The 27,283-nt window shown below is 46.7% G+C and overlaps 1 protein-coding gene across 1 annotated transcript; it reads right to left on the minus strand.

Annotated features, from left to right (window-relative positions):
• Positions 1 to 27,283, minus strand: INPP5D (inositol polyphosphate-5-phosphatase D). The gene is made up of 26 exons (XM_010716588.3): positions 27,270 to 27,283; positions 26,729 to 27,028; positions 25,416 to 25,556; positions 21,719 to 21,806; positions 20,986 to 21,066; positions 20,752 to 20,823; positions 20,379 to 20,502; positions 19,192 to 19,298; positions 18,547 to 18,649; positions 17,539 to 17,735; positions 16,609 to 16,726; positions 16,106 to 16,202; positions 15,012 to 15,150; positions 14,263 to 14,371; positions 14,025 to 14,113; positions 13,704 to 13,785; positions 12,481 to 12,570; positions 12,195 to 12,308; positions 11,034 to 11,116; positions 10,047 to 10,134; positions 9,188 to 9,337; positions 8,390 to 8,483; positions 8,036 to 8,143; positions 7,247 to 7,516; positions 4,812 to 5,388; positions 1 to 4,154 (listed from the first exon to the last, which is right to left on the minus strand). Exons 1-26 carry the CDS (start codon positions 27,281 to 27,283, stop codon positions 4,152 to 4,154), a joined length of 3,438 nt encoding a protein of 1,145 aa, XP_010714890.3. The 3' UTR covers positions 1 to 4,151.

Raw genomic sequence — 27,283 nt, forward strand, 5'->3', positions numbered from 1 at the left:
TCTCTTTGGACAAAGCTTTATTTTATTCATCATTAGAGGAGGCCAAAATCAAATAAAGCAGAATTGGGACAAAAATAAACCCCGGCTTCACACACATGACACTGTAAACCAGCGGATGGTTCTGCAGAGCTGAATTAAACCTTCCATGTCTAATGCACCCTTTGTTTAGTTGCCTTGGGAGCTAATACAGAGATGATCTGTAAATAAAATTAATAAAGCAGGATCGTGGTAATGAACTGAGAACAGAGGCTCAGAGAAATTCGGGGATGCATAATGAGATCAAACACTCCTCTGGTAACATTTTATCTCATTACGCATCACAAAAAGTGAAGCAAATTGCAGTAGGTAAAAAGAAATGTCTCATCCATCAACCTGGGATTTAGCCGTGAAAGAATTTGTGAAGGACTTCAGAAGTCTTGATACAAATGCAATCCTAAAATACTTCTTGCCAAGAGCCGCGTTTGAAACAACGCCATGCGCACTGTGGAGCGAGGAAGATCTTTTTCATATTCATGTGAATAATAATCTGAGGTTTGCTTATATATATAGAAAGAACATCGCGTACCTCCACAGCTAACACCTCTTCTACAGTGGGGAAACGCGGCGTGTTGGAAGGACTGTTTGCATCCTGTTGCTGTTGCATAATGATCCCCTCAAGGAGCACTCGCAGGAGCACGCTGGTGACAGTAGGACCCGGAGTGGCAGATGTGAGCAGCTGGGTGAGACGCAGCTCCAGCTGAACTTGCCTCTTGCTTCAGCTACGTGCAGGAATTAGAGAAAGCCATTAAGTCCTTCATTACATATTTTGTCCTCAACAAAATGAGCGTCGTGCAGATGCAGCTGGTGAGTATCGTGGCACCACATTGCTGATTCTTACTGCAGCTCAGCAGAAGCTCTCACTGTCATCCCAGCTTTCCGAATGCACAGTCCACCTGCTGCATCTCTTATTTGTGTTGTAGTCAGGGGGAGCAACAGCTGAGGGAGGGGTGGAGTCCCCTCCTATGTCCTAAAGTGGGAAGTGGATTTCACTCAGGCAGAGATGAGGGAAATAGCAAATAAGTGTTTGGATATTGTGCAGTTCCGTCTGTTGCCGTCTTGAGCCATTGGTTAAGAGATCTCTGGGAATTGCACTGGATCACCTTGGCCAGGAAACAATTCCTGGCACCTACTGGTTAATCACACACAAATAGCTCAGCCTTTAGAATGTCCTATTATTATGGAGCTGTATGTAGGAGAAGTCAGTTCATTCTGGAGAATACCTCCTTCAATTACGATACGGACTAATGTAATAGGAACTGCCAAAAACCAGCAGAAACATGGCAATATCTTTAGTAGAAGTTTCCTTTGGCCCCAGCAGACTAGAGGCCTAAGCAACATCATTTCTAACCATGTCAAAACTACCCCCTTGATATTTTGGGGTGAATAACTCACGTTTCTTTTTTTCCTTCCCCTATTTTCATCCCTCCACAGGCCATTTCCTGTGAGACCCTACACCTTCACCAGGATGGAAATAAATTGCCATTACAGCATTTTAGAAGAAGCTTTCGCATCGCCCTGTGATGATTTCACAGCCAAGAGGACAAGCAAACCTGTGTTAGATGTATCAGGCGCAGGCAGGAAACCTGGTGCTAAGAAGTCACCATGTTCTACAACACTACGTGCTGCAGCCAGGCAATTAAAACATTTCTGACATCTGGGTCTCCATGGAAATAAGTACACCAAGACAGCAGCTATTCTAAGAACTTAAAATAAAGGACGCAGGAAGGTTACAGATAGGTATTGTGACAGTTCATACCCTTCCCTTCTTGTCTTCCACTTGTACCTCTTGTACAAAAACAGTAGATTACAACAGCGTGCAGAAAAAAATGTGAAAAATGTGCCTGCTTTGTCCAAAGGGAGTCCTGGAATCAGGGACGTATGGGCAGAAAGCAGCTTGAGTTCAGGCCCAGCCAGTTTCATTTGGTTCAAGAGATGGGCACAGAGACTGGGAAAGATAATAAAAGCCAACCAACCAAACCAAAAGCACGAGAACTGTGTCTCGGGCTTTCTGTGGAGCTACAAGTGATAACTCTTAACTTCTGCACAGTAACACATGCTTTCTTCTGACAGCTTTGCAGAGAGCTTCTCTTCTTGCCTGGCCATATGGACAAGCGAAATGAAGAGCCTGGGTTTTATATTATGTCTTGGTAATACAACTGTGTTCTCAAACTGCTTATCTGCAAACCTGGGCCAAGTTTAAACAGCGTTTCCAATTAGGAGAATAATTTTGTAAGAAATTATCCTTGCTTTATAGCAAGCAGTTATTTTACAAACGTTGAGGAACATACTCTCTTTTTTACAGCTTAGGAAGTCGGTGGAAAAACACCTCAATCACAAGCTGAGTCGGTCTCATGATTGAGAAGTTAAAAGCTTCTCATAGAAAATCGGTCACGTTTCTATCTCCAAACATACATGAGCATCCCACAGAATCAGTGGGACCTGGTTTAAAGTTTCACATTGGATAGAAAGCTCAGCGGCCCCAGCAAGGTTTATTCAGTGGCTGTATGAGTTCTTCTGGTATTTGGAATAGAAAAGGGAACCCCCCTCCACAGGGCCAGGGAAATGCCACAGGTGTTGAATTGTGGGAACTACACAGGAAAGATTCTGTTGAACAAAGCAAGAGGAATGTAAGCTCGTGGACTATCTAACCTACAGTGCAATGAGACAGCCAGACATCTCACTAACAATGCCCTGAAAGCGCAACCCGCATGGGGGAAAATCCCTTTGTAAAAGCTTTGTACCTACACAGTGTCCTCTCCCACCCATTCTCCCAATTTCTAACCAATTCTCTCCTATCCCAGTACAATTTCAGTGCTCAGTATAAAGGCAAAGCTCTCTATACTCATACAATTAAGAACTGTACCTGCTAACAGGTGCCACAATAAGCCAGCCGTGCCCACAAAGGCTCAGTGCACACAGATGAATGCATCCCAGAGGCACTACTGGGACAGCACTACTGCAGCCTCCCAGCACACCTCAGTGCAGTCGGTGTTCCTTTGGGGCATGGCCTACTGATAGCTCCAAAATGAAGCTGGCCGGTAGCTCTGAATTCGCAGCAAAGAACGATCAGAAAAGTGACTATTTTATTATTTTTAAGTAATCAACATGGAAACAAGAGCAATGATTAAGTCACAAACGGGCATCGCCCAATTGCAACCACCGCATTAATACTTGACACGAATATAACAGAAATCACAATTATGTTAACATTATTCATTCTCCAACAATGAACAAAAGTGTACGGTAAGGTCAGCATTAATCTATTAAGAATGCTACAAAACCAGCCAGCCAGTGTCCTCCAAGAGCAGAGTGTTTGCCATAGTGAAGGCCGGGATGGCTGCCTCCCCATTAGGCAGCTATACTCCTGGGCTGCATATAGACCTTGCCTATTCCTTCCCATTTCTGCACGTAGTTTTGACATTTCCCTTTGTTTCTTAGGGGTATAAAAACACTATCTGCTAGGAAAAAAAGGGGGGGATGGGAAAAGGAGCTACCGTGCCAAGGGCCAGCCCTCACCCTCTGCATGGATGCACAGATGCAGCCTGCAAGCTCACACAAGAAGCAAAGCTGGCTCCACTGGCAGTGTGTGACATTCATCAATATCTGTTATTAGAACACTTTTCCCACCCTCCCCTAACTCCCTACTGCACAGATTTGACATACTCTGGAGCTGTACCGCTTTCAGAATGCTTTCTTTTACATATCACTCTTTATTAGGAATGCTGCAGCACAGAACAAAAGAAAATTGCTTTTGTAAAAAAAGGGGTTCTCTAAATACACCCCCCCTTCCATCTCCTGGTCCTCACACCGTACCTTCCTCTTTTTCCAAAACATTTGCTAATGTGTGTGCTTAGCCACCTGCCTCTTAATGGGAGTACCATAGTGACAGAAGGCTAACTTGGGTCGGTGGTCCTGGCCCCTCTTGGTCTGAGCAACACAGGCTAAACTTCTCAGCGAGAACACTTTCATTATCATAGAGAGATACACTCTCAGAAATAAAGACCCCCAGTCTCTGTAGAACCAGACCAGAGGTTTTCAGTGCGAACAAGGCGGTAATCTCCATCTTTCTTCCCATCAGGTCTCTTCCCAGAGTGCCATCTGCCACGTTGCTTTCACTGTAGAGACAAGAGAAAGACATCAGCTTGTCTACTGCCAGTTCTGTGAGTTCTTATGGAGAAGAAGAACAACCTTACAGCTCACTCAAGTGGGCTCTCTTTGTGTCCCGAACTCACTCACTAAGACATCTCTTACTCTTCATCCAGATCATGACTTTCTGAAAAAAAAATAAAAAACCCAACCAAAAAACCAGCCCAGAAGCCTGGTGTGGGATTATTCCTGCACAGCAATGTTTTTGAACAATATTGTTACTGGTGTTTGCCATAGATAAGTATGTTTAATTATCCTTCTGTTAACTGCGGCAAAGCAAACCTATCAGTGTGGTTTCATGCTGTCAGGCCAAGTTTGGACATTCTCAGAAACTATGAAGTATGGATCAAAGAAGCAATGACAAAGTAGCTGACTATTTGCATTGCTCTTCTGGCCGTCAGGTTTCAATGTCCCAGGAGCAACTCAAACTCAGGCTACAGTTTCACAGCGTGACATCTGCAGCATGAAGAAACTCACACCCCCTTCTGTGAGCCCCATAGGTTTGCGGGACTGTGCTCTGAGTTCGCTCAGGAAACACAGAGGGAAGCCAGCTCTACTCTCATAGCTTTTTGGTCTGACACCACAGCCTATGGACTCCCCTCCCCTGGCTCCTACAAGGCACACACCGGTGTGGCTGTCCTGCCGAGCGGTCCCTCTTCTATCCGATGCTTGCCGGCGTGCGGCAGCTCAGAACTGTCCCGGTAGTCTCGGCCCTTGGAGCTCTGCATGTCCAGCACTGCCCGGCTCTTGGAGGGCAGGGGTGGCCTGCTGAGCTGTCCTTGGACACCCGGGCTGACCTCAGACCTCAATGGCTTGACCGATTTTTTGAGCAGCGCTGAGTTTTCGGACGACGCAGCCGCCTTTGGTTTGCCTTGAGTCTTTTCGCCCATATTCTTTTCTTCAGACTGGCTGGAGCAGGTGTAGGAGCGAAAGCGCTGCGTGGGGACCAGGAAGGGCGGCGATGGCTGTTTGCTGGAGCTCTTGCTGCCCTCTGGCTCCTGTGACTTCGTGAGGTGAAAGCTCTGCTCAGGCAGTGGTAGCTGCTCTTTTCGCGAGGCCTTGGGGTAGTCCTGCTCTTTCTTTGGTGCCGCCTTGCCCTTAGAGGCCGTATAACCATACAGGGGGTTCTCAAACATCTCTGGCTTTTGCTGTCCCTCTTCTTGAAGCAAAGGCTCTGCCATGTTCTTCCCCAGGTCAGGTGGCCTGCAATCATCAAAGCATCGTAACAAGGAGACTTGTAAAGTGCAAGAGAGAGGCACGATTGAAAAAGAAACTAAAGAGGAGATGAACATGATAAAATTATACTGCACAAATGAGTAATGGGATAAAAATTAACCTTGGGGGGAGATAACAGAACTGTGCACCCTTTTTTTGTTTGTTTGTTTCTTTTTTGTGGTTGTTTGTTTAATCTCTATTATTACCATGACAGCAGAATGCAGATAGACATGGTGCTGTACAACCTCCATGCTGGACTACAGTCTTGTCAAAGTGACATTTGGCTTCTCTTTAAACAGAGATAAGATACTGATCCAACCTGTACCCAGTGCTTCAGTGGCTCTGCAACGTACACAAATCTCAATTAAAACATTAATAACAATCTTCAGAACTGGCAGGGAGGATTTAAATGGCTGTCTGGACAGTTAACATAAAAGCTAACATCATGCTGGATCGGTACAAGTAGGTCAATCTCCTGCTACCAACGTCACATGGTATTCCCAAGGAAGGGGTAAAATGCCTTCATGCGCCCAAATGAATCACAGAATGGCTTAGGTTTGAAGAGACCTTAAAAATTATCCAGTTCCAAGCCGTGGGCTGGCTGCCCCCCAGCAGCTCAGGCTGCCCAGGGCCCCATTCAGCCTGGCCCCGAGCACCTCCAGGGATGGGGCAGCCACACTTCTCTGGGCAGCAGTGCCAGAGTTTACTCTGAGAACTACCATTCTCAGAGTAAAGAATTTCCTCCTCACATCTAACCCATATCTGCAGTCTTTTAGTTTAAATCCATTCCCCCCTGCCCTATCACTATCCACCCATGTAAAAATCCGGTTCTTCTCCTGCTTATAAGCTCAATCTGTAAGTAATACAAGCACAACATGTAAGTAGTAGCTGTACACTGCAGGGTGAGACAACCACTGTGCATTCACAGCTGCATCCTTAGAGTTAAGGCTGGAAAGAGGGCACAGTTATGCAATGGGACAAGGGAGATTTTGTGGGTTTTGTATGACTTGACCTGATCTGGGAAAGCTTTCCTCTGGGCTTAAAAGATTGTCCACAATATCACTGGACAGAGGGCTAAAAAGCACATGTTCCTGGGTGTGTTCAGCTGAGCTGTGTTCCTTGCTTCAAGCTATTTTCTGGAAGTCACCATATGCAGGATCAGATGGCTGAGAGCATGGTGAAGGTTGTCAGGCTCATAGAGATTGTGGCTGTGACTTCTGCAAGTTCTGGCTTACACTGTGCTGAATACATTTAGCTCTTCACTCCAGCCCAGACTCAGAAAGCGGCTGTCACTACAAAAAGATCTGGAATAGGGACCCAGACCACGTACAATCACTAGGGTGGAGTGGTCTCATCAGCTGACTAAGTTGTTAAGGACATTTTGAGGTGCCGAGTGGAAATTCTGCAGCAAGACCTGTGATAGATGCAGGCACAGCTGCAGCAAGCTGTAGATCTGTATAGCAGTGAGGCAGAAAAGCAGGTGAAGTACTTCACACATGACATGTGAAGGAGCTCTCCTTCCCATCATTAGAAAGCTCATTTCTTCCCTTTTCTTCCCTTTCATTTCATCAGCTGTCTTTTTCCTCCTCTCTAGAGCCCTGCTTGTAGAAAACCAAACATATGCATACAGCTCCGGTTTTCCTTTCACCAAAGTCTGAGAAACTCTGACATTAGATTGAGTATCTGATGCCTGCACTTGTGACCTTCTCTTATCTTTATTTAATCCTAGAGATAAAAGGCTGATAGAACGTGCTGCCCCTTGAACTGTTCAAATGGAGAATGAAACCGTGGCTGCAGAACACCAGGAGAGAAAGGCACTACCCCAGAGCAGAAGGCAAACACTCACAGGTGCTCCTGACTCCTATTACAGATGCTTCTGTTCACTGGAGTCTGCAGAGGTGGTTTTGGAGACAGAGGGGACAAGGAGGGCGATGTGGAGGATGACTCTCTCTGTCCCATGACAGAGCTGCTGTCTTTGGGCTGCTGCTCGTAGTTCCAGAGAGAGGATGGCTGGTCTGGTGACGGTGCCTGCTTCAGCTGGCTGGCAGCAAATGGTTGCTGAGGGAAAGCAGCCATCCCCAGGTAGTTGGGGTTGCTGATGTCTGTGGGAGTGCAGCTGCTGAAGAGAAGAAAGACTGTTAGAATGTGTATTCTGTCGCTCCGCCAGCCACTGAGGAGGTAGTGCCCACTGATTGCTTTGATTCAATACCACCCACTGGGATTATTACCGATACTTTTGTCACTGTTGTTTCAGAATCAGAGACCAAGTAGGAGTCCTGTTAGCAACTCCCTCCCCTGGGTCACCGAGAGGAAGCGGCTGGGTCAAGGATACCTCCTCCAGCCCCACGTTTCCATCTGCAGGCTGCAGAGAGCGCCAGCACTCAGCTTCTGCAGCCACGTGGAGGGGCAAACAGGGCTCTTAAAGGGCCCAGAGCCCAGCAGCTGCAGCAGGACGGCTCCAAGCAAAAGAGGCAGGGAAACAGCGCTAGGCAACATTGCACAGCGTAGGAAAGTGCTGCTGAAACGGCAGGAGACATTTGGCCTCTCGAGGTGGACCCATACAGGCTTGCAGGCAGAAGGCAATTTGAGCACAGCATCCTGCTGCAAGCTGGCAGAGGCAAAGCCGTCAGATTACCGTAACATATCCTCCTTTGCCAGGCTGTCTGGAGAAGAGGAAGCATTCCCCCTATAGCGAGCAATGGCTGCAGCCTCTTTGGCCATCAGATGAGTAGATTTTGATTTTCTGTTGGAAATAAAAGGGCCCTTTCTAAGGTGAAGTGTAAATGCAATGCAAGGGCCCAGTCTGACTGAGGCATTCTCATCTTTTGGAGCTTTGGACACAGAAGCACTGACCAGTCCAGGCCAGAGGGCCACACAGTCAGCTCCCCAGCATTCACCATGCCTATTAAATCCATTCCCACAGAAAGCCCAGCTCCACGTGTATTGACCAACTTGGTTTCTGTGGCTGACTTACCCATTTGCCCTTTACCTGCTAAGCTGATCGCTGTCTTTGTTCAGCTCTAAGTTGTTCGTGTTCTTTGGTTTCTGCCCAGCAATTTCATCACGTTCAATCTTGACAAAATCTGTAGGAGAGAAAAGGCAGAGCCAGAATGTCGGGCAGCTCCACAGTCTGGTTTCCCAAGTTTTCTGTATTAGTGCTGTATTAAGGCAGTGTGTATCACAATGACAGGGAGTTGGTTCTAAACAGTCATTGCTATCATGTTTTCAAGTGCCTACTACTGCATATCAAGTTTTGTTTGTATAAGAAAGTGTCTATCCTGAAATACAACCAAAGGTTGTGATCCCCCAGTCACATACACATCATTTTACCATCAAGAGTCAATGGTATTCTGAAAGAGAACAGCAGGCAGCAAGATGACCATAAGAAAGGTTTGCCATCTTTTAGCTGAGAAACTGCTCCTTAAGAACCACACATGCTCTTTGCAGATGCTTCCCAAGGTGACCAGATCAGGGACAGCTTCAGCACCTTACCATATAGCCCCTGCAAGTGGAGGTAAGGTATCACCATTCAATAAAATCAGTATCAGTGACAGACAGGGGGCTCTCTCAGCCTGCCAAATTTTCTTGAATGATAAAAAAGAAAAAGACAAATGCAACTGCTGTGTTTTCCTGAAGGAATACAGGTACACCCTCGGGAATTAACAATACTCACACCATCTTGCTGACAGCAAAAGAATTGCAAGGATAATTTTCAGTTCCTTGACAGTTGTTTTTCAGGATGGAAATACTCTACAGTGAACATCATAGAGATGATCTAGTTCCTTACCATACAGTTTCTCTCTTTGTTTTCCTTGTGATGTTTGTAACTTGATTTCACCTTGGAAGACCCCTGTTTTCTCACCATGGTGTGTCAGCACAGTATGGATAGGAACTAAGGATTCTGTTGCTTCTATTCGCAGGGCAATGCAGCCTTCCCCTAGAGGATAACAAGGAATAAGCCCAAGACTGAGAAAAAAAGCACTGAAATCCCTCTGTCTTGTCAGTCATCTACATCTGTGCAGACAGGGCTGAGATTATTGGGAGTTCTGGATCACTGTAAGGACTGTAATACCTCTTGGGAAATCGGAGGTATTTCACACATGTGTGAAGGATTTGGGCATTCCAGACATCAGCAGGTGACTACAGGATTCTGAGCTTCCATTACTGGTAAGGAAAACACAAGCCTGATACTGTTCTGTCAGTTAATGAGATTTCAGCACAGACCTTCTCTGGGCAAGGTGTGCAGTCACTGGCTCATAGAATTTGGAAGCAAGCAGCACTGACAAGGACTTTTCAGTAGCCAGGAGTAAGTGCAAGTGAAATAGGATTTACGTGTTCCGATTAAACCCGTTTATACAGACTGACTCCTGCTTTAATTCCTACAGTGCGCTTTCTTTTTAAGCCACTGGTATTTTAGGGCTGGTAAAGCTTACACAGATTGACGACTGTCGTTCACAGACCTCAAATCATCATTACTTCATAAAATATTGCCCACAATGTATTTTTGTATGTATTGAGTTCTAAATCAGAAGTCAGAGCATCATAGATGTTCAGTCTATAGGAGTTAGTTCTGTTCTCTCCCACTCTTTCAGCGATTTAGGAAAATCAACTTTGACTCATCCAGAACTTTAGAGCTAAGCACTTACCATAAGATTCATCACTGTCTGATGACTTAATGCTGATCAGGATGTGTTGATCCAGAAGGTATTCTGGGTCTGAAATAATTGGAGTCAGCTGCAAAGACAAGTTAATGTAGGTCACTACAAGGGGCGATCTACATGAACAAAGTTCTCCCTACGCTCAGTTCCAGGATAGCAATTCAGCTGGACAGAGCTGTGAGGGCACCGTGTAACGCCCAGGCTCAGCCTCTTCAGTGATGTTTGGAGGTCTGAGGATGTTACACCTCTAGAGTCCCCCCTGCTCCTACCCAGCATGGCAGCCAGGATTCTACAGGCAAAACACTCCTGTTGAGCTCAGCTGCATTTTTCTCCTACAGTGCAGGAGCAAAAATTGCTCTGGGAGGAAGTGATCTGCTCTCTGATTATAGCCTGTTCCCAAAAATCTGTCTGTTACCATCACTTATTGTAGAGTCAGCAGTTCTTTGGGGCTATTCAGAAAGGTACTGACGTGCATATTTACACCACATACAGCAGCTCTGGCAGTTCTACCAGCTCTTGCCATGCCAGGAAAAAGAGAACAGCTCCCATCTCAGGGAATGGACACTGAAGCACAGAACGCTCCCTTTGGCCACTGGTGGTATTTTTAACACGGGCAAAAATACTTGGGTAAGTTTTCACAGAAAAAACCTGTTTCTGACAGAGCTTTTTGTCTCACTAAAAAGGTGAGGAAAAATGTCATGCTCCTGAGTGACTTAATCATGCCAGCAAAATTCTTGGTACAGATAGAAGCATACTGGCAGGAAAGTCCTTTCTTTCTTACAAGCAGTTTGTCTTGAGTCCATTCTGCATTCTTACAAACGCTTTTGGGTGAAAACATGACAGCAATATTTCTGAAAAGATTGGGGGATGGACTTGATGGTCTCTTGAGGTCCCTTCCACCCCCTGCGATTCTGGGATGTAATGTTGCTTAGCAAAGCAGAAGGCTTCTATTCCATGTTGATGCTTCCAGTTTACCTTTGGAAGAGCATCCACAAACTTGACCACAAGCTCCCCTTCACTTCCATCCTCATTTTCTCCTTCCTGGCTCTTTACAAAGCCTGCAAAGGGATGAGAAAAGAGTTCACCAGACAAGAGACAGCAAGAACTTGGATTCAAACCCTTTTCAGATGCTGGATCTCCAAATGCTAGCCATTATTTTCCCACTTGGGCACAGGTTTTAAAAGTGTTAAGAAGCAAAATGTTTGAACTTTGGCTGAATGTTTACATCGTCAATTTACAAGTGGTCTTAACAGGGCATCGTTACAGAGTTCTATTTTACAGTTAAACTTGGCACTGAAAAGCTCAGTGCACCCATGGGCTGTAGGATAAGAACATGACAGCTCTTCCTACGCCACTCAAGATAGCACACTTTTGAAATTCTAATTTAAGATTTGCAATACACTGTTTCCATAGAAATGTATGCAAATTTTGATACAGCCAAAAAAATAATCTTTTATGGAACTGTCTTTGACACAGCTCTCTGACACGCGACAAAGTGATGAAGCATACACCGAAGGCACGCTGTCCCACTTAGAAGAGCAGTCCTGTGATGGGAATCACTTAAAAAAACACAGTAAGGGCATACAGGCTTGTGTTACATAAACAGCTGAGGCTCGGCCCTGCAGCACGGGGACAGAGGACAGAATAGATAGCCCTGGTAGGTACACAGTCCCAGTCACAGAACCATCACATCCTTTCTTCCTTTCTCTTTCATCTGATCTTCTGATTTATTCTTTTCAGACCATGAGAATCGTATTATTTTTATTAGCTCAAAGCAGATGCTTTATTTTGAAAGCAGCTGATCACTTGGAGCAGGCATGGCTAAGAGATCGAGCAATCATTTGCCAAGTAGAGCTTTTCTGTGTGCAGAAGCAAGGAAAACATGTTTCTCTTCAAGGAAGAGGTGATCAGGTTGCCAGACAAGATGAAAGAAATGGCAAAAGGTCTTAAGCATGGATTATAGGTGCTAGTATGATGGATAGTATAGGATAACTTGTGGAATACAACACATCTCTAGCACATCCTTTTTTTTTTTTTTTTTGCCTTGACTTACACAGCTGTTTGTGTACAAGAAGGGAAATCAATCCAAGCAAGCTGCAGACGTGACAGAGGGAATAAGGATGGGCAAACCCTTACTTTCTAAGCAGCTGGAGTGAAATTCAATGTAGAACTTGGTCTGAGACTTGGTCTTCAGCGTAGCGAAGCAGTGCAGGAACTCTATCTCCCCTTGGGTGTTCATGTACTTGGAGTCTAGGAAAGAGGAGAGAAATAAGTACATGACTAACAGGAGATAGAGAGAAGGCATTTTCGAGTGCACTCCTAAGGAATCAGCTTTTTCTTTCAACATATACAACACGTGTTTTATATCCACAAAGACATGTGTGCAAGGCAGCACAGCGCGTGTGCCCTCGGTCTGACTAACCGTTCTTTGAAACAAACTGTGAGGTCACTCCCACTTCAAAGGTGGCAAAGACAGGGCTGTGGTCACTGGTGGTGATGTCGGTGGTGCAGCCTGCCAACAGCAAAGGGAGATGGTTACTGCCCAGTGGATTCCCCACTGGGATCACTGCAGTAGCAATGCTGTTTGGCAATTTTCCAGAAAATGTAAGTGGAGCTGTGCTACCTGCCTCTAGCCTAAGGTATTTATACATAATCTCATGTTAGTATAGTATAGTATAGGAATGTAACACTTCTGTCAAAATACATGAAGATTTGGTGAATAGACAAAACTTTACTATATCATTTTGCAAGCAGCTGCCAACACAGGTTTCCTCAAAACAAAAAGCACCTGTAGTGCTCTTGCTTACAGGTGCACAGCTCTGAAATCACACAGGAACACGTGGCTGTTATGGCCCAAGATTAGCAGTGGGGCGAGCAATGTCTAGGCACTGTCTAAGCACATTTCCAGTTCCAGCAAGCCCAGCTCATTGAGCAGAACAGGAACAGCCAGATGCCATCCGTACAGAGGTACTTACTTAACAGCACATTGCATCAGCAGAGGCTGCGTGATCAGATCAGCCCAGCTCATCCCTTAGCCTACAGCCCTCATTCCAACCCCATACGTAGGAAATCAACAGCTTCATACCCACATATTTAGAACTACACACAGTCAATGAAATTTCAGGAACTGGTATCTAGGTCTTAATTAAACAGGTCTTGCGTGTTTCCCTCTTCCCTACAGCAGACTTTTCTGAAGCTCTGTGCAAGAAAGGGAACAGGCAAGCACCTGGTACCGTGCAGTCCTTCAGGACTGTGAACTGATAGAAATTTGCAGCTCCAGCTCTGCAGGCTGGGCAAAGGATCTGTCCTGCTGGCACCACTGAGTAAGGAGCTCCTGGTGGTAACACCACACAGTGCGGTTGTTGTTGCCAAGAAATGACTGGTGTAAAGGGATCCTACAGTGCAACCTAAAGCTGGACAACTACAGCTGTGTGAGTGGCATTCTGCATAAAAAAGTATAGCAGAATGAATTCTTAACTTTGCATGGTTACAGGCAAAGAGATTTGGCTCTGGTCTGCTCGGTTTAACACCAGGTCCCTCTATGCTGAGTGCCTGGCAGCGCTGGGAGATTCCTACAGACTCTGCTCTGAATCATTTCCGTTTCAGACTGATTGCTTTGCTATCTACAAGCTGTTATCTACCCACCATAGGACTGACACACAACGTGCACCATGGGGTATGATTTCCAGAGCACTCGATCACACCAGGATGGCAAATTGTACTTCATCTGCAATGAAACCAAGGGAGAACTGATGTCAAGAAGAAGTGAAAGGACATTTTCACAAAAGAAAAGAAATTCACTTGCGCAAACGCTAAAGATTTGTGTCAAATCTTTTTGTCTGCATTGTCCTTTCAAAAAGATCTGAGTGCGGAAAATGGAGAGATTGGTTTGGGTCACTTTGTTCAGTGGGGGTCACCTTCCCAGCTCTGCTATATACTTCAGAAGGGAAATCAGATTTCACCTACCCCTGTTGCTTTCTGCTTGGTGTAAGCATACTTCTCTCGGGTCCCCCTTTCAAAACGGTAGGTGGGAGCGAAAGTAATCTCTTCTTCCTCTAAAATAGAGAGACAGCTGTGTTACAGCCCGGCCTATTGAGAACCCCCACGGGGCAGGGCAGGCACTGCTCTGTATGCCCCACACTTGATCCAGCTGAGGAAGGTGCTGGGAATAGGAGAGGAACCTGCTGCTGAAATAGAACCTTACCAAACTGCAGGAACACCTTGTGGTCCTTTCTCTCTATGAGAAGCTGGTCGAAAGCCAGCAGCTCCGGATATTGCTGCTGCCTGATCTTCTGGATAATATTCTCTGCTTCCTGCCAACAGGGAAACAGCAGAGCTGCAGATGATGTAAGACCTTCTTTGAAATGCTCCCTCACGGGTAAGCCAGCAAATGCTCCTGAGCAGTTCCACAGAGCCATACAGCTCATCACCTCCCCACTTTCCACTTACTGGAAGGCCCCAACCTTTGCTATGTGGCTGAGCATTTCTCTGTCAAAACTGGCATTAAAATGTTCACTTATCCGCTGCGTGAGCATGCACACACACACAAACACATGGACTGTCAGCTTCACACCAGCACTGAGCTCGCTGTTGTCTCCTGCTCACTGAAGCCTGACCAGTGTATAGTATGGCTAGCCTGTTTCTGAGGCCTGTTATGAGCCACTTAAAGCTAATCCAACAGAGCAGAAGGGCAGCCTCTGCATCTAGCCCTTCAGAGACAGATGCAGCAGCAGTGTCAGGTGGCATTCCTGGGTACACCCAAGATCCATCCTTGGAGAAGCCAAAGGGGATTTCCTTACTCTTCCTCAGCGGGTGTCACACTGTACCTAGGGAATCCCTCCTGCCTCCCCTCTTTCTGCCACTTTTTATGTCATGTTGCTCTAGATTAGAAAAAGAGAGTGCTTCTATAGCAACGTCATGTTTTGTCTCTGCAGGGATCGTGCAGTCCCTAACCGTTGGGGGCTGCTCCACGCGGTAGTTCAGGTCTCCCAGCCAGAAGAGGTGAGTAAAGCGATGAGTGATGTTAAACGGACTCAGTTTCTTATCTCCCAGCGTCAGGAAGCGCAGGATGCTCGTGTAGTTCTGGTTGCGTCTGTCAAGACAAGAAACATCTGCCTGACATCCTAAATTGCCATGCAATTTCTAAATGCCTGGGCTGGCAGAGAATGCTGCTTTGCCAGGCAGAAACTGATCTGGCTCAACATCCAGAGAAGAGCAGCTCTGAAGCGCAGCACTTGCCATCCCTCCCTTACTCTGCACCTTGGGGATGGGAGAGCTGGGGGACAAGAGGGCAAGGGGCATATCCTGACTGCTCTGCCCTGGGTGACAGATTGTTTCCAACGGAATCAAAAGGGTCGAAAGCTGTTCCAAAGCCAATTTTGCTCCTAGGGTTGTGCTTTTTTGAGCTACATGTCCTACAAGCCCACCATTACACTGTTGCCTTCAGCTTTCAGCAGCAAACACATTATTTGACTTTAGCAGCTATTCCAGGCATTGGGGAACTCTTTCATAGAAGTTAACTCCACTGATGGAAGACCCAGAGCAGAAATCCCATGCCATTTGCTTTCTGGGTCCTGCACTCAGTAAAGATGGCGCAGCTACCTACTTCATTTCAACTCCTCTTTGCTTTCAAGACCATTCTGCTCCAGCTCTTCCCAGCATGGGCACAAAACTCCAACCAATGTCAAGATCTCTGCCTTCCAGCCCTCTGCTGCACAAAGCCTAGACTATGGAGATTCATTTCACGGCTCAGCACAGAGAATTAGCCACCATGGAGATAATTCCCTGTATTCCTCACAGCACGTTCACCCTAACAGGATCCTTCTCAGCTGTGCCCCAGGGTGCAGTTCCTATGCTCACAGGACTCCCTACAGAGAGGAGACAGCACCCTTCAGTGCATTATTCCTGGATGGGAATGGCCTTCCTACATTTAATGCATTTTTAGGGGCCAGAAGACAGGCCTGCAGCTGTCTGGTGGGCCCTCCTCCATGGCTCAGACAGTTCCAATGGCTCAACATCCTCTTGGGAGAGAAGAGGACATATTTTACCTGTGTTTCTTTTCACTTCCTGAAGTCAAATGGCTGTTAACAAACCCAAAGGAGGTTCCATTAAACATGAACGACACCCCCACAGCTCCTTTATTACCTGGAAAAAGATAAGCCAAAAATGTCAAGAAATCAATCCACCTCCGGACTGAGTCTAGCAAAGATAAAGAAACACCGAGTGCATCTTGAGTGAAGGATGGAGAAATCAGTTGACTTAATCAGCACAGAAAGAATTAGTAGATGCTGCATACAGCGTGGTAACAAATCTTCTGGAGGATATGAAAGAAAATCAGTTGAAGTGAAAGAAATGCCGTTTCCTTCTGAAACCCAAAAAAGAGCAATAGCATGGCCAAAGGCATTTGCTGGGAATATAGAAGCTAGGGTATACACACACACAGATTTCCTCTCTTACAAGGTAAGATGCAGTCAGAGTTCTGTCTCAAGGACAAGACTGGCATGGACTGAGCATGTGTCAGCCCTCTGGGTTAGCCAGATCTGCTCCTTACCCAGTGTGTTGGCAATGCCTGTCTTCACGTTGTCTGTGCAGATGTGGCTGATCCGGTTCTCATGTTCTGGCTTGGCCAGTACAACAATCCTGATATTCCACAGGGTATGGATTGCTATCTGCAGGGATGGGAAGGTCAAGGCTTACATTTCTGCACAGACCTGCAAGCTGTGCTGTAATTGCAGCTTTCTTGACTTCTTCTCTAGCACTTTCCTGCAAAGATTTTCTTCCTGTTCTTGGAATCTGTCACTCAGTTATTTAATCAAAGGTGGGAGGAAGGGCCTAGCTATTTTCTACTGCTATTTTCTAGTAGTCTTTGAATTGCTTTGCTTGCACAATATACGGTTTCCCAATCACCATGACAGTTATTAATAAAAGTCCCACTCTCCTTTGGCCTTCCAAGTATGTTTAGATGTGTTTCTTACCATTTCTGAACTAAGAAATGTCCAAGCCTGGTCTCAATAAGGCTTAAGGTTTGTGTTTGTGGGTTTTTTTAATAATGGTGCCTATGTGCTGTTACATCCTGGTTTGGAAGTGCAACAGCCAAGGGCGAGATCTAGCCTACAGCTGGCTCAGAAAGTTCCAGACTCCTTCCTTATGGAAGTCAAAACACCATCACCATTCGACTCCAGTGCTCAGCAGCTGCCCCTTGCTGGCAGGCTGGGGGCAGGGCAGCTGCAGGGCAGGGTGCTTTGGTCAGAGGGGCACTCTCTGGAGCAACACGTCCTTCAGCCAGCTCCAGGAGAGGATGCTGTGGAGTCCACAGGCAGATTCGGTTTGCTCTCCCTTAGCCAAATGTGATGACAATAAGGGGAGGGAAGGGGAGGAAGCGTAGGCAAAGTGCTATTTATTCTTCTGCCTCTTTTATTGGCACAACATGTGCTCTCCTCGTATGCCTGAGCTATGTGCAATGACTAGAATAACTCCTCACCACTTTGAAGCTGATGCTGGTGATTTCCTGCAGGGATTGTCTCAGGGTCTCCAGCCATTCCTTCTCTCCTTGGGGATCCTCCTGAGTGCCAATGACGTAGATGTCATGAGGAATGTAGTCAGCGGTGTCATCTCGGGTCTTCCCCTGCCCCTTGGAGAGAAACCACGAGGTGATCTTCTTTGGGGGAGGAGCAGCGCCTTTAATTAACAGATCAAACACCAGAGTAAGTCAGTGCATGTTCAGCCAAACCCAGGACACAGAAAACTCATTAATACACACAAGGGGATAGAAACTATAAGCTTCCCATTCACTTTGTCCAGTACCAGTTTCCTGTCAGCCAGGGCAGAATATTCTAAGTTGATGAAGATGTCAAACCCACCTGACGCTGTGATAAGGAGAGGCTCTGACCATCTTCCTTGTTTTATTAGCTTACCAAGGCCAAGGTTAGCTGAGCATAAAGGCTGAGGGCTTCTCTCCTGGCCTGCCTTCACCTTACCCATCAACTATGAATGAGCTCAAACAGCTGAGCTCACAGCATTGAAAAAGAGCTTTCTCCACAGATGGGAAAATTAACTCAAAATTCCACTGTCCTCAAATACACCCTGCTCCTGTTCTCTAAATATCACAGACATCCTGCTTGCTTTCGAGGTTTTACACAAGCAGTCCCTGGTTAGGTGGCATGCAGTTATTGGATGTGCTTCCTGGCCTTTTGATGGGACAGATAATGGTGTGGACTGCTGCATCAGCTTTGTGCAAGCCACGATTTCCTATAGTGGAGGAATCCTTCAGCACCCATCAGGGCCAGCTATATGGTTGTGTGGCATGGAAAGTATCAAACCACACACAAGAATAAGCCTAGAGATAAGCTTCCTCTCTTTCTGTCTCACTGGAAGACCCTGGCATGTGGATCTGCTACTGAACACAGTGTGTGGACCTGTCGTGGCAGGAGAGCACAGCACATTGTGGTGGAAGTCTGAAGGAATGCCCATATCAGAATGGAGCCCTTACCCATATTCCAGGTCCCAATGAAGACAGTGATCATATCAGGCTCTGGTTGCTCGGAGTGTTTATTCTTCATCTGCTGCAGAAGCTGGCAGAACCCTTCTCTCTTCTAGACAGGGAGGAGCAGAGACAATTAATGGGATGCATAACTCCAAGAATACAATCTCCTGAAAAACCAGCTGGGCCAGGAAACTCCCAGCACACTTGGAGGGCAGATTACCTCCCCACCATCCTGAAACCTTCAAAGAGGCTCTCCTTCCTGTGGTACTTTCATAGGCTCTTAGCTTGTCCATTATTTTAATGAGTGCTGAGCCAGCCAGAAGGAAGCCTAGGCTTCCCTCTTGTTTGTTTTTAGAAACCTTTCTGCAGCTGCAGAAGGTCAGACTCTTCTTTGCCTCTCTCACTTCTTGCTGATTGTCTGTTCTGCTCCTGCCTAAGTGACATCATCAAGGCATGTCTGCCCTCTCCACTATCTCCCTGTACAGTGTGCATTTTTCCATTTTCTGTATGTGTCCAGAACAAAGAAATTTCATTTTTGCCAAGCCAACTACATCCTTCAACAGTTTCTTTTACTGATAAAGAATGCCCTTTGTACCTTCTCCCCCCACAGATCTGATCCAGGCTGGCATGAAGGAAACGCTGTGTATTTACCTTGGAATCAGAAAAAACATATTCCTTCCGCTGTGTTTTTTCTTTTTCTGTTTCCAGCACGATGACCAGTTTGTTAGGGACCTTCTGAGACTTGATAAGCTGCAAGACTAAACAGAGACTGGGTGGCATGAGCTGTGATCACTGAAGCTAGAATCCCACCAAAACTAAGATTCAAACCCAGACTCAGGACTTACACGGTCTTTTATGTCTAGGGCTGACTTTGTCCTGCCTGACTCCACTTTAATGTTGCTTAATCCTGTTCCCTACAGGAATGGACCCTGCCCTTGAAGCAGAGGCCCCAGATTCCTCCTGCCTGGAGCTTTTGTCCATACTGAGCCCTGTAGTCTGATGTGAAGCCTGCAGACAACCTCTCTGCCTACTTACATTCTTTCCCCATCTGGCAATGAGGAGATAGAATCCCATTTGATGGTAAAGGTGAATAATCCCCATCTGAAATAGCAACTAGATAATTATGAACACGAGCTGGAGAAAACCGTACATGAAAGCTGATCTTGTCAGTCATTGCCAGCAACAGAGAGATTTTCTACAGAGGGGAGAGCCCAAGGGCATAGTTTTCTCCTTGATAAATCCTACTGGTTTTGGCAGTGCTGTTCAGGGAAGACTGGGGTATGACAAAAAAATCGATAGGAATCTTCAAAGAGCTGTCTGTCTAGAAACATCAGAGGCAAAGGAAAGCTGTTTGACTTGGGCCTCCACAGCCCAAACTAGCATTGCTCATTGGTAAAGATATTGATTCACATATAAAAACAAAAATCAAGGGAAGACACTCTGTACTGTGGTATTGAAACTGAGTATCTGGCTTTTTACCATCAAAGATTATCACAGGAGTCAACATACAGCATGTTTCTTTCCAGCTTCCAATACTGCTTTTAGTAGAAAATTGTTCTACTGCAACCAGCTCTAAGGATAATCAATCTTCCATCAAAACCTGCTCTTCTTTTAGACCAGGAGGCCAGGCAGATTGCCCTTTAAAACAGTCTGTGAAAGCTGGTAACACCAGTATTGAGTCCCTGCTGTCTACAGGCTGCTCTGGGAATAGGCAGCCAGGTCTGCCTGGAGCTCACACAGCACCCAGGGCCAGGCAGGCCTTCCTATCTTCTTGCCCATCCTCCATCATCCATGGGACCAAGCATCTGGTCCCACATTTGTGACCTTAAGTATCTTACTTTTCTTATGAGTATAAAATTTGTCTTCTGGGCCATCCTTAGCTCTCTTGATAATCAGTTTTCCCATTTCCACGTCAACCTTGAGATGTATTTTTGAGAAAATTCCCAGAGAATCGGCTTTCACCTATCAGAAAACAGAGATAATCTTATGCACCCCAGTCGCATGTATTACAAAATATAACATTTGCCTGAATTGACAGACACGTACATCATTATGCCAATCCCACTAGTTATCTCTTAAGCATTTGCATGGTGCAAATAGGAACAGCTGTGTTATCTCTGAGGCAGCACAGCACAGAACTGAGAGACTGACATAAATCCGCACGGCCGTCCCTCTACATTCTGGTGAGCGTTGTTAAAGAAGAATGTTTACCTCAAAAGTTACAGGGGGGATGAGGGAACGGCGGTGTGTTGAATCAGGACCTTCGATCAACAGTGTTTTCACCTGGAAAAGAACCCGTGTGTACTGAGTCGTGCACTACCCCGAGGGTAAGGAAGTCGGAGCAGAGGAATCTTACTGTGCACTTATAATGAGCCAGAGACACATGAGATGTGTAAATAGAGGAACAGATGACATGAAAACAGTGTAAGATAGATAAAACTCTACCTTCTCCTCAATGGAAGACAGCAATGAGATCAGCTGATTGAGTTTCAGTACAATATTGACTGGACTGGCTTCACCAAGCATCTGATAACCACAACACAGAAACAAAAAGAGAGGGATGTATAATTACCAAACCCACAGAGCATTGCCTGGAAGTCTCTTATCTGTAGTGAGCAGCACGAAGGCACGGCGTTTGGCTGAACGTACAGACGTATGGCAGGACTGAAGGGCAAATTTGCAAACCTAGAGGCTACAGGTATGGACATGCAAGGGAGTCAGCTGGGAGACAGGTTTGCATGACCAAGTGCAGGGCTCGGTCCTGGACTTCTGTATTTCTGGGCTACTGATGGGGAGGGCAAAGTCAGAGGATTTAGGTGGGCTTTGGGTAAGAGTGATTTGGCAGTCAAACATCCTGAAGTGTGTGGAAAGACAAAGGCGCAGTCATAGCCTGCAGACAGAGGGAGGATGGGGGGACAGAAGTCCTCAGGTTTGCTGCATTTTCCTCTGGGGCAGAAGGGAAGCAGGCAGAGGAGACTATGGGATAAGTGAAACTGTGGGGTGTAACTCACTGTGTGCCCTCTGCATTGCAGCCAATGTGAGGCTAAAGAGAACATAGGTTGTAACTCACCACCTGCAACCCACCAAAGCGTTGCTGGGATATCAGAGCCCTTCCTTTCCCCAGGGGCCAACTACCTGTATGCCTCTGTTCTCATCTCCCACCTTCCAGCCAGCTTACCTGTGAGCGCTGATGGATGCCAGGGTGCAGCTGCTGCTCAAACACCTTCTGGATGGACTCCAGAGATGGAAGGGTCCGGGAGGCTTCACTGGGAACAGAGAGGTGGCAGAGGCCAAAGGCTGCGGTCAGGTCTCCGGCTCAGTTAGCACCGGGCTCTTTGCACAGAGCTGCACAGGCACACGCTCACACTAGGGCTGCTCTCAGCAACCACCAGGCTCCTGCCCCCCCAGCTCACTGCCCGCTCCACTGGTGGGATGGGAGATGAGAGCCTTTCTCAGCTGTCCCACTGATACTGCCCATGAAGGCTAATTGGAGTCGGGCATCCAGCTCTGCCTTGCCACAGCAAGGTGTGTGCTGTTCCTCTGGTTTAGCTGCAGAGATGGAAACTTCTCACGTCTCTCTGGGAAGATGTCCCAGTCTGGCCCAAACCAGACGACAGTCAGCATCTTACACAGCAACATCAAATGATATTTCCACTCCAAAACCCCAAAGCCCAGCACTGTTTGAAGCCCGTGGATGTCCCAGCAGGAGAAGCTCGGTGTAGCAGGGTCCTTGCAGAAGACACTGGCAAAGAAGAAACTATTTTTTTCAGATTTTTCAGCTCTCGTGACACAGGGAGGCCAGGCACGGGAACCTGTGTGTTACAGTAAGATTCCTTCAGCATTTCCCAGCTGTATCCCACAGGATGCTCATTTGTCAAAGTGCTGCTGTATGAACTTGGCACAGAAGCTGTGGTCCGATCACGACAAGGCTTATCATGGAAAGAGCACACGGGGAGTGCAGGTCAAAAGGAAGGGAATGGTGGGAGCAGTGCTACGATGCCTTCACCAAGCACAGTCAACTGTGGATATTAATGATTTCCCTCACTTTCCCAAGTCTGCATAGACCGGATTTTACTGCGTGTTTGATGGGGAAAGTGTTCCAAAGTGAAAGTACGTCTGCCTGCCTGCAGATTAGATATGATTAATTGCCTACTAAGCACTCAACTTTGAAATTTCAGCGAGGAAGACTTTGCACGAGGCAGAAAGAAGGCACATTTAGGAATGCGAATCTGCTGAAACTAGTCCTGCAACACCAACATTCAGCTTTGGAGCGGCTAGAGCTGATGGCACTGCCAATGGCTTTGGCTCTAAACCATGATTCCCACTGATTTCTGTGGCCACTGAGTCAGGCTCAGGAGGCAGCAGGCTGTTGCTGGAGAGTTAGGTTAAGTTCAGTTTGAAAAGAAAGACAGGATACATACTGAGACCCAGAGGCCAGGACATAGGGCCCATCTCTCAAAAACAGAGCAGCAGTCACTCAAACCTGTTCAGCAAAGATTTCTCATGGGAAAATTGCCCTCTGTTTACTGTACAGCACAGTGCATTGCATGGGTGTCAGGCTGGGGAAAGAGCCTCTGCAGGCGTTCAAACTTAAAACCACAACGTGGTTTGAATGGCACTTTTGTTTTCTACTCTTGATAGTGTAAAGGAAATACACGTCGTCATCTTTATTGAGGTGCCAGAAACCTTTGTGTCCACATAACAACTGCACCAGTGCCGGTACGACAAGTGCTTGAAAAGCTGCCTGAAATGCTCCATGTGGACAATACCCAGTGAGGAAGGATAAATAGATCCCTGGTCTGACATAACCTGGCTGTGTTTTATGCGCTGGGCTCTGGGGAGCTGCAAGAGACCAGAATATAGCAATATAGCAAAAGAAAAAAGATTTACAGCAAATCAGCCTGGCTCAGCAGCACCAGGAAATGGAAAGCAGCTTAAACTTCAGAGAAAGGGCTCGGGTTGTGACAATTGTTTTGTTTTTTTTCAACCTAGCCCCAGATATTGTGAAAATAATGAAATTGAACATTATAAAGGGAAAAGAGGACACAGCCCAGCAGTATAGGAATTATTGATACCTCCAGCTGGAATCCCTGGAGAAAGCTGGAATCCCTGGAGAAAGCTGAGATAAACAAAAACTAAATTCATGTAATGGCACTGATGGAATGGAAGTTCAGAAGTCTGATGAGGGAAGGCACATAAAACCCCAGCCAACCTCAGAGATTCTGCAGAACACAGTAAGACACCCAAGCGCAACAACTGGACAACTCAAACCAACCAAGCAGTTTGGGTAGGATGGAGTTACACCTGGAAGAGCAGAGCAGGGTTTCCTCAGGGAGTCTCCTCTCTGAGACTGCTGTGTCTGGCAGACCTTCATGGAAAAGAAAGCGGCTGTGTCTGACAGAAATAAGTCAGAAGTGGGGGGAAAATACTGCCTGCCCTTTGCTGTGTCTGTGAAATGCTGTGCCTGTGAAACGCTGTGCCTCTGAGCTCCTCCTGTAGAACTGCCCCAGGTCTCTTCGAGGATGGTGCTTCCCAAAGCCCAGTCACCAAGAAATCCCACAGGATCTTCTGATCTATCGTCAGGAAATGGAAAAGCTGTCCTGGCTTTCGAGAGGACTGCAGACCAGCTGCTTCTCTTTCTTTCTTGCCATCCCATACACATTTATGAGGAACAGAGTTACGAAACCCAGATGAGGTCAAAAAGAATAAGAAGTTGGGAATGGAAAAAGCCAGCCATCAGCAGAACAGCAGCACTGGAGGTATTTTGGTAACGCAAAACTCTCACTTGTGATTTCATGAGATTCTGGTTTCCATCGCACAGATGTATTCTTAGCTGGCCACCTGGGTCTCCCCCTCTGTGGGTGTGGAGAAGCAGAACCCTCACGCAGGGTGCAGAAAAAGTGCATCTCTCTGCATGACCAACCCTCGGCCCTGTGGGCGGCTGGCTTCTGGCAGCAGCAGGGCTGCACACACCTCACCCTCCGCCTGGTAAAACCTGCACTGTGCCACAGCCTCAGGGCAGTAATTGTGGTGCCAAGCAGCTGAGAACATCGCTCACCCTCTGCCTTCTATGCACAGGATAATGCTAAGCAATCAGCAGTGTTCACCCCTCATTTTAGCTCTGTCTCAGCTTTGGCCAGCTCTGTGAGCGCAGGGCTTTGGGGGAAGATATTGTAAGCAACAGACACAAATGTGGAAGTCGGCCCTCTGCTTTCTTTAAGATCTTTGTGTGCTAACCTTGTCTGCTTACAGGCACCACAGAGGGGAAATCACATCTTTCCACAAGAGAAAACATAGGGAGCTCCTCAAGGCTTGGGTTCCCTACTGGAGTTTTCCTACGTGGGGCCTGGAAGGGCTATAAATAGGAAAGGTAAATTTGTAATCTGGGCTTGTTTCTCTTTACATCTGAGCTGGACCTCAGTGACATCAGTGGGATTGCTCTTGGTTCGCAGTGCTTTCGTGGGAAGGGAAATCAGCACTTCAAGCACAGCTAAACACCAATATGTGTTTATTTCCAGAAACGATTTCTGCTTGACAATTCTGTGGGTGTCATTTATGCATTACCAAATTATGTAGTTAATCGGTTCTAGTGCTTTTTTTTTTTTTTTTTGCTTTGTTTTCTTTCTAAACAAAATAAAAAAGCCCACCTCCATCAACTGCAACCACCCACAGGTAAGCTTCACTCTCACAGCTGTGTCTTTTAAATAAATCTCACATCTTTGGACCAGAATTACAGATACAAACATAATATTTTTGAGGATAAGCAGATTCACTGTACCAGAAATGCAGGTTCTGAATGCATGTATGTGGCACTTATATTAGACTGCACTGTTACAGCATTATACTGTTATCTCTGAAAATCAGCCTGTAATTACCTGAAGAGTCCTTTGCAAAGAAGTGCCAGCAGCTTCTTCAGCTGGGGAAGATTGCTTGAACCGGTCTGCACCATCTCTAAGTCACTGATGATGTGAACTCGCAGGTAATCCTGGATGAGTTTAAGGTGCTCATCAGAGACACTGTGAAAGAGACACACATGTCAAAAGCCAGCTCTCTGCTCCCAAGTATTGGGCAGATTTATTGCTTCTTTTTTAATAAACCTCTGCTGCCAGCGCAGACAGATGGAGGCAGTTTGCATTGGATCTCAGTGTAAATACACAATGCTCTAAATTGGACGATGGGTCTCCCACCATCAGAAGGTGCTGTCACCTTCTCCTCTCTGTCCTTCACCACCCTAGATTCTCTCTTGCCCGATACTGAGCTTCTGCACCAGGAGAGCTCTTGTGATGCCTGGCTTCGAAGTCAGGCTGCTGTGAGACAGCTAACAACAATGTGGGCACTGTGGGGAGGTGAAGACACCCTTTCACCTCATCACATCCCACTTGGAAGGTTTTACTCCAAACAGTCCAAAACAATCTTAAGGGGTGCTGAGACTGCAGAGCTGAGCGGGATGCTCCCCTCCTCCCTGCCCCTGTGGACTCCAGCAAGTCCAAGCAGTCTGTATGTGCTGTCCCATGCCCTGACGAAAGCAGAAAGTCCCAGCAGATGAAATGATGCAGGCAGCTGACCAAAACTGGGTTTCTCCATCAGCCAGCTGCTGCTGGGCGATCACACCAGGACCGGTGCTGCCATGCACTGCAACTGCTCGCTCAGCCTCCCACTGCCCTGCCCACATTTGCCATGCCTTCTCATTTATTTATTTTTTAAAACTTTTGCACATCTGACCATCAAACGTCACACAGCTTCCTCTAAGGCTTCTGTGGATGCCCAGGTTTGGCACAGCACATGGGACAACGTGAGTCAGACCTGTAGCTGGAATAAATCAGCACTGAGTACCTGGAAATCCACACATCAGCTTATTCTTTTTGAGGACTGGCTGGTGGTTTCTGATAAAATCTGTAGCTTAGGCACCTAGCTACGAAACCAAGTTCTCTAAGATAAGTTCTCTATAATACTACTGTACTTTACATTCAAAAACCAAAGTCTACTGTTGATTTTAATACTTCAGAAAAGTACTTTCTCTAGACTATAAGGTGTGGGCAACACATCACACTTCTCTGTCCTCCATTTGGTAGTATAAACAAAGAGTAGTTTGGCTAAGTCGAATAGGTCCCCAGATGCCCCAGAGAGAGGCAGAGCTCAGAGCTGGATGGAGGGCCGGTTCTGCTGCCCTGTGGCTGGCCAGCCTCACCTGCTTGTGTCCTGGTACTGCAGTCGCTGGAGTAGTGTCTCAGAAAGGGACAGCTTGTTGACATCTGCCACCCTGGAGTTTTCAGGGAGAGAAGACACGTCCTTTGTCTCGCTGCCTGGCAATGCCATGAGGATGTTGCGTGGGGGCAGGATGGGAGGCGTGGGTACCTGGTCTGCCAGGAGGAAGGGACAGGCACAGTTACCCCAGCATAGCAATGGAACCTTGTCCCCCCTTCCCACCAGGAGCAAAGAATCTGCACCGCAGTGGCAGTCAATGTAGAAACCATCCCTTCTGAAAGGCCTTCAGTTTCACAGCCGGGAAGCTCAGGGCTCAATACTGGCCCAGTATCAGGGGTGTCAGTGGTGTGAGGCCAACACCACTGAGCCACCAGGCTTGGACCTCATGCACAGCCAGCACACGCTGTGCCTCGCAGTATAACCTCATCCACTGTCCCAGCCTCACTGTGATTGTCCCAGCTGCACAGCAGCCACAAAGGCTAATTATTTATTTTGGACAAAATGCTTAAAAAACGCAGCTATACCCATCCATTACCAT

The sequence above is a fragment of the Meleagris gallopavo genome, chromosome 11 (genome assembly GCF_000146605.3).
Source record: "Meleagris gallopavo isolate NT-WF06-2002-E0010 breed Aviagen turkey brand Nicholas breeding stock chromosome 11, Turkey_5.1, whole genome shotgun sequence".
Lineage (NCBI taxonomy): Eukaryota > Metazoa > Chordata > Aves > Galliformes > Phasianidae > Meleagris > Meleagris gallopavo.

What these genes read in the sequence shown, in the direction of transcription:
- INPP5D (XM_010716588.3), bottom strand. An exon ending in TCCCCCCTGTAACTTTTGAG is followed by an intron (nt 20,503 to 20,751) that starts GTAAACATTCTT and finishes GTTTTCTGATAG; the next exon opens with GTGAAAGCCGATTCTCTGGG. An exon ending in AATAGGAGTCAGGAGCACCT is followed by an intron (nt 5,389 to 7,246) that starts GTGAGTGTTTGC and finishes TGATGATTGCAG; the next exon opens with GCCACCTGACCTGGGGAAGA.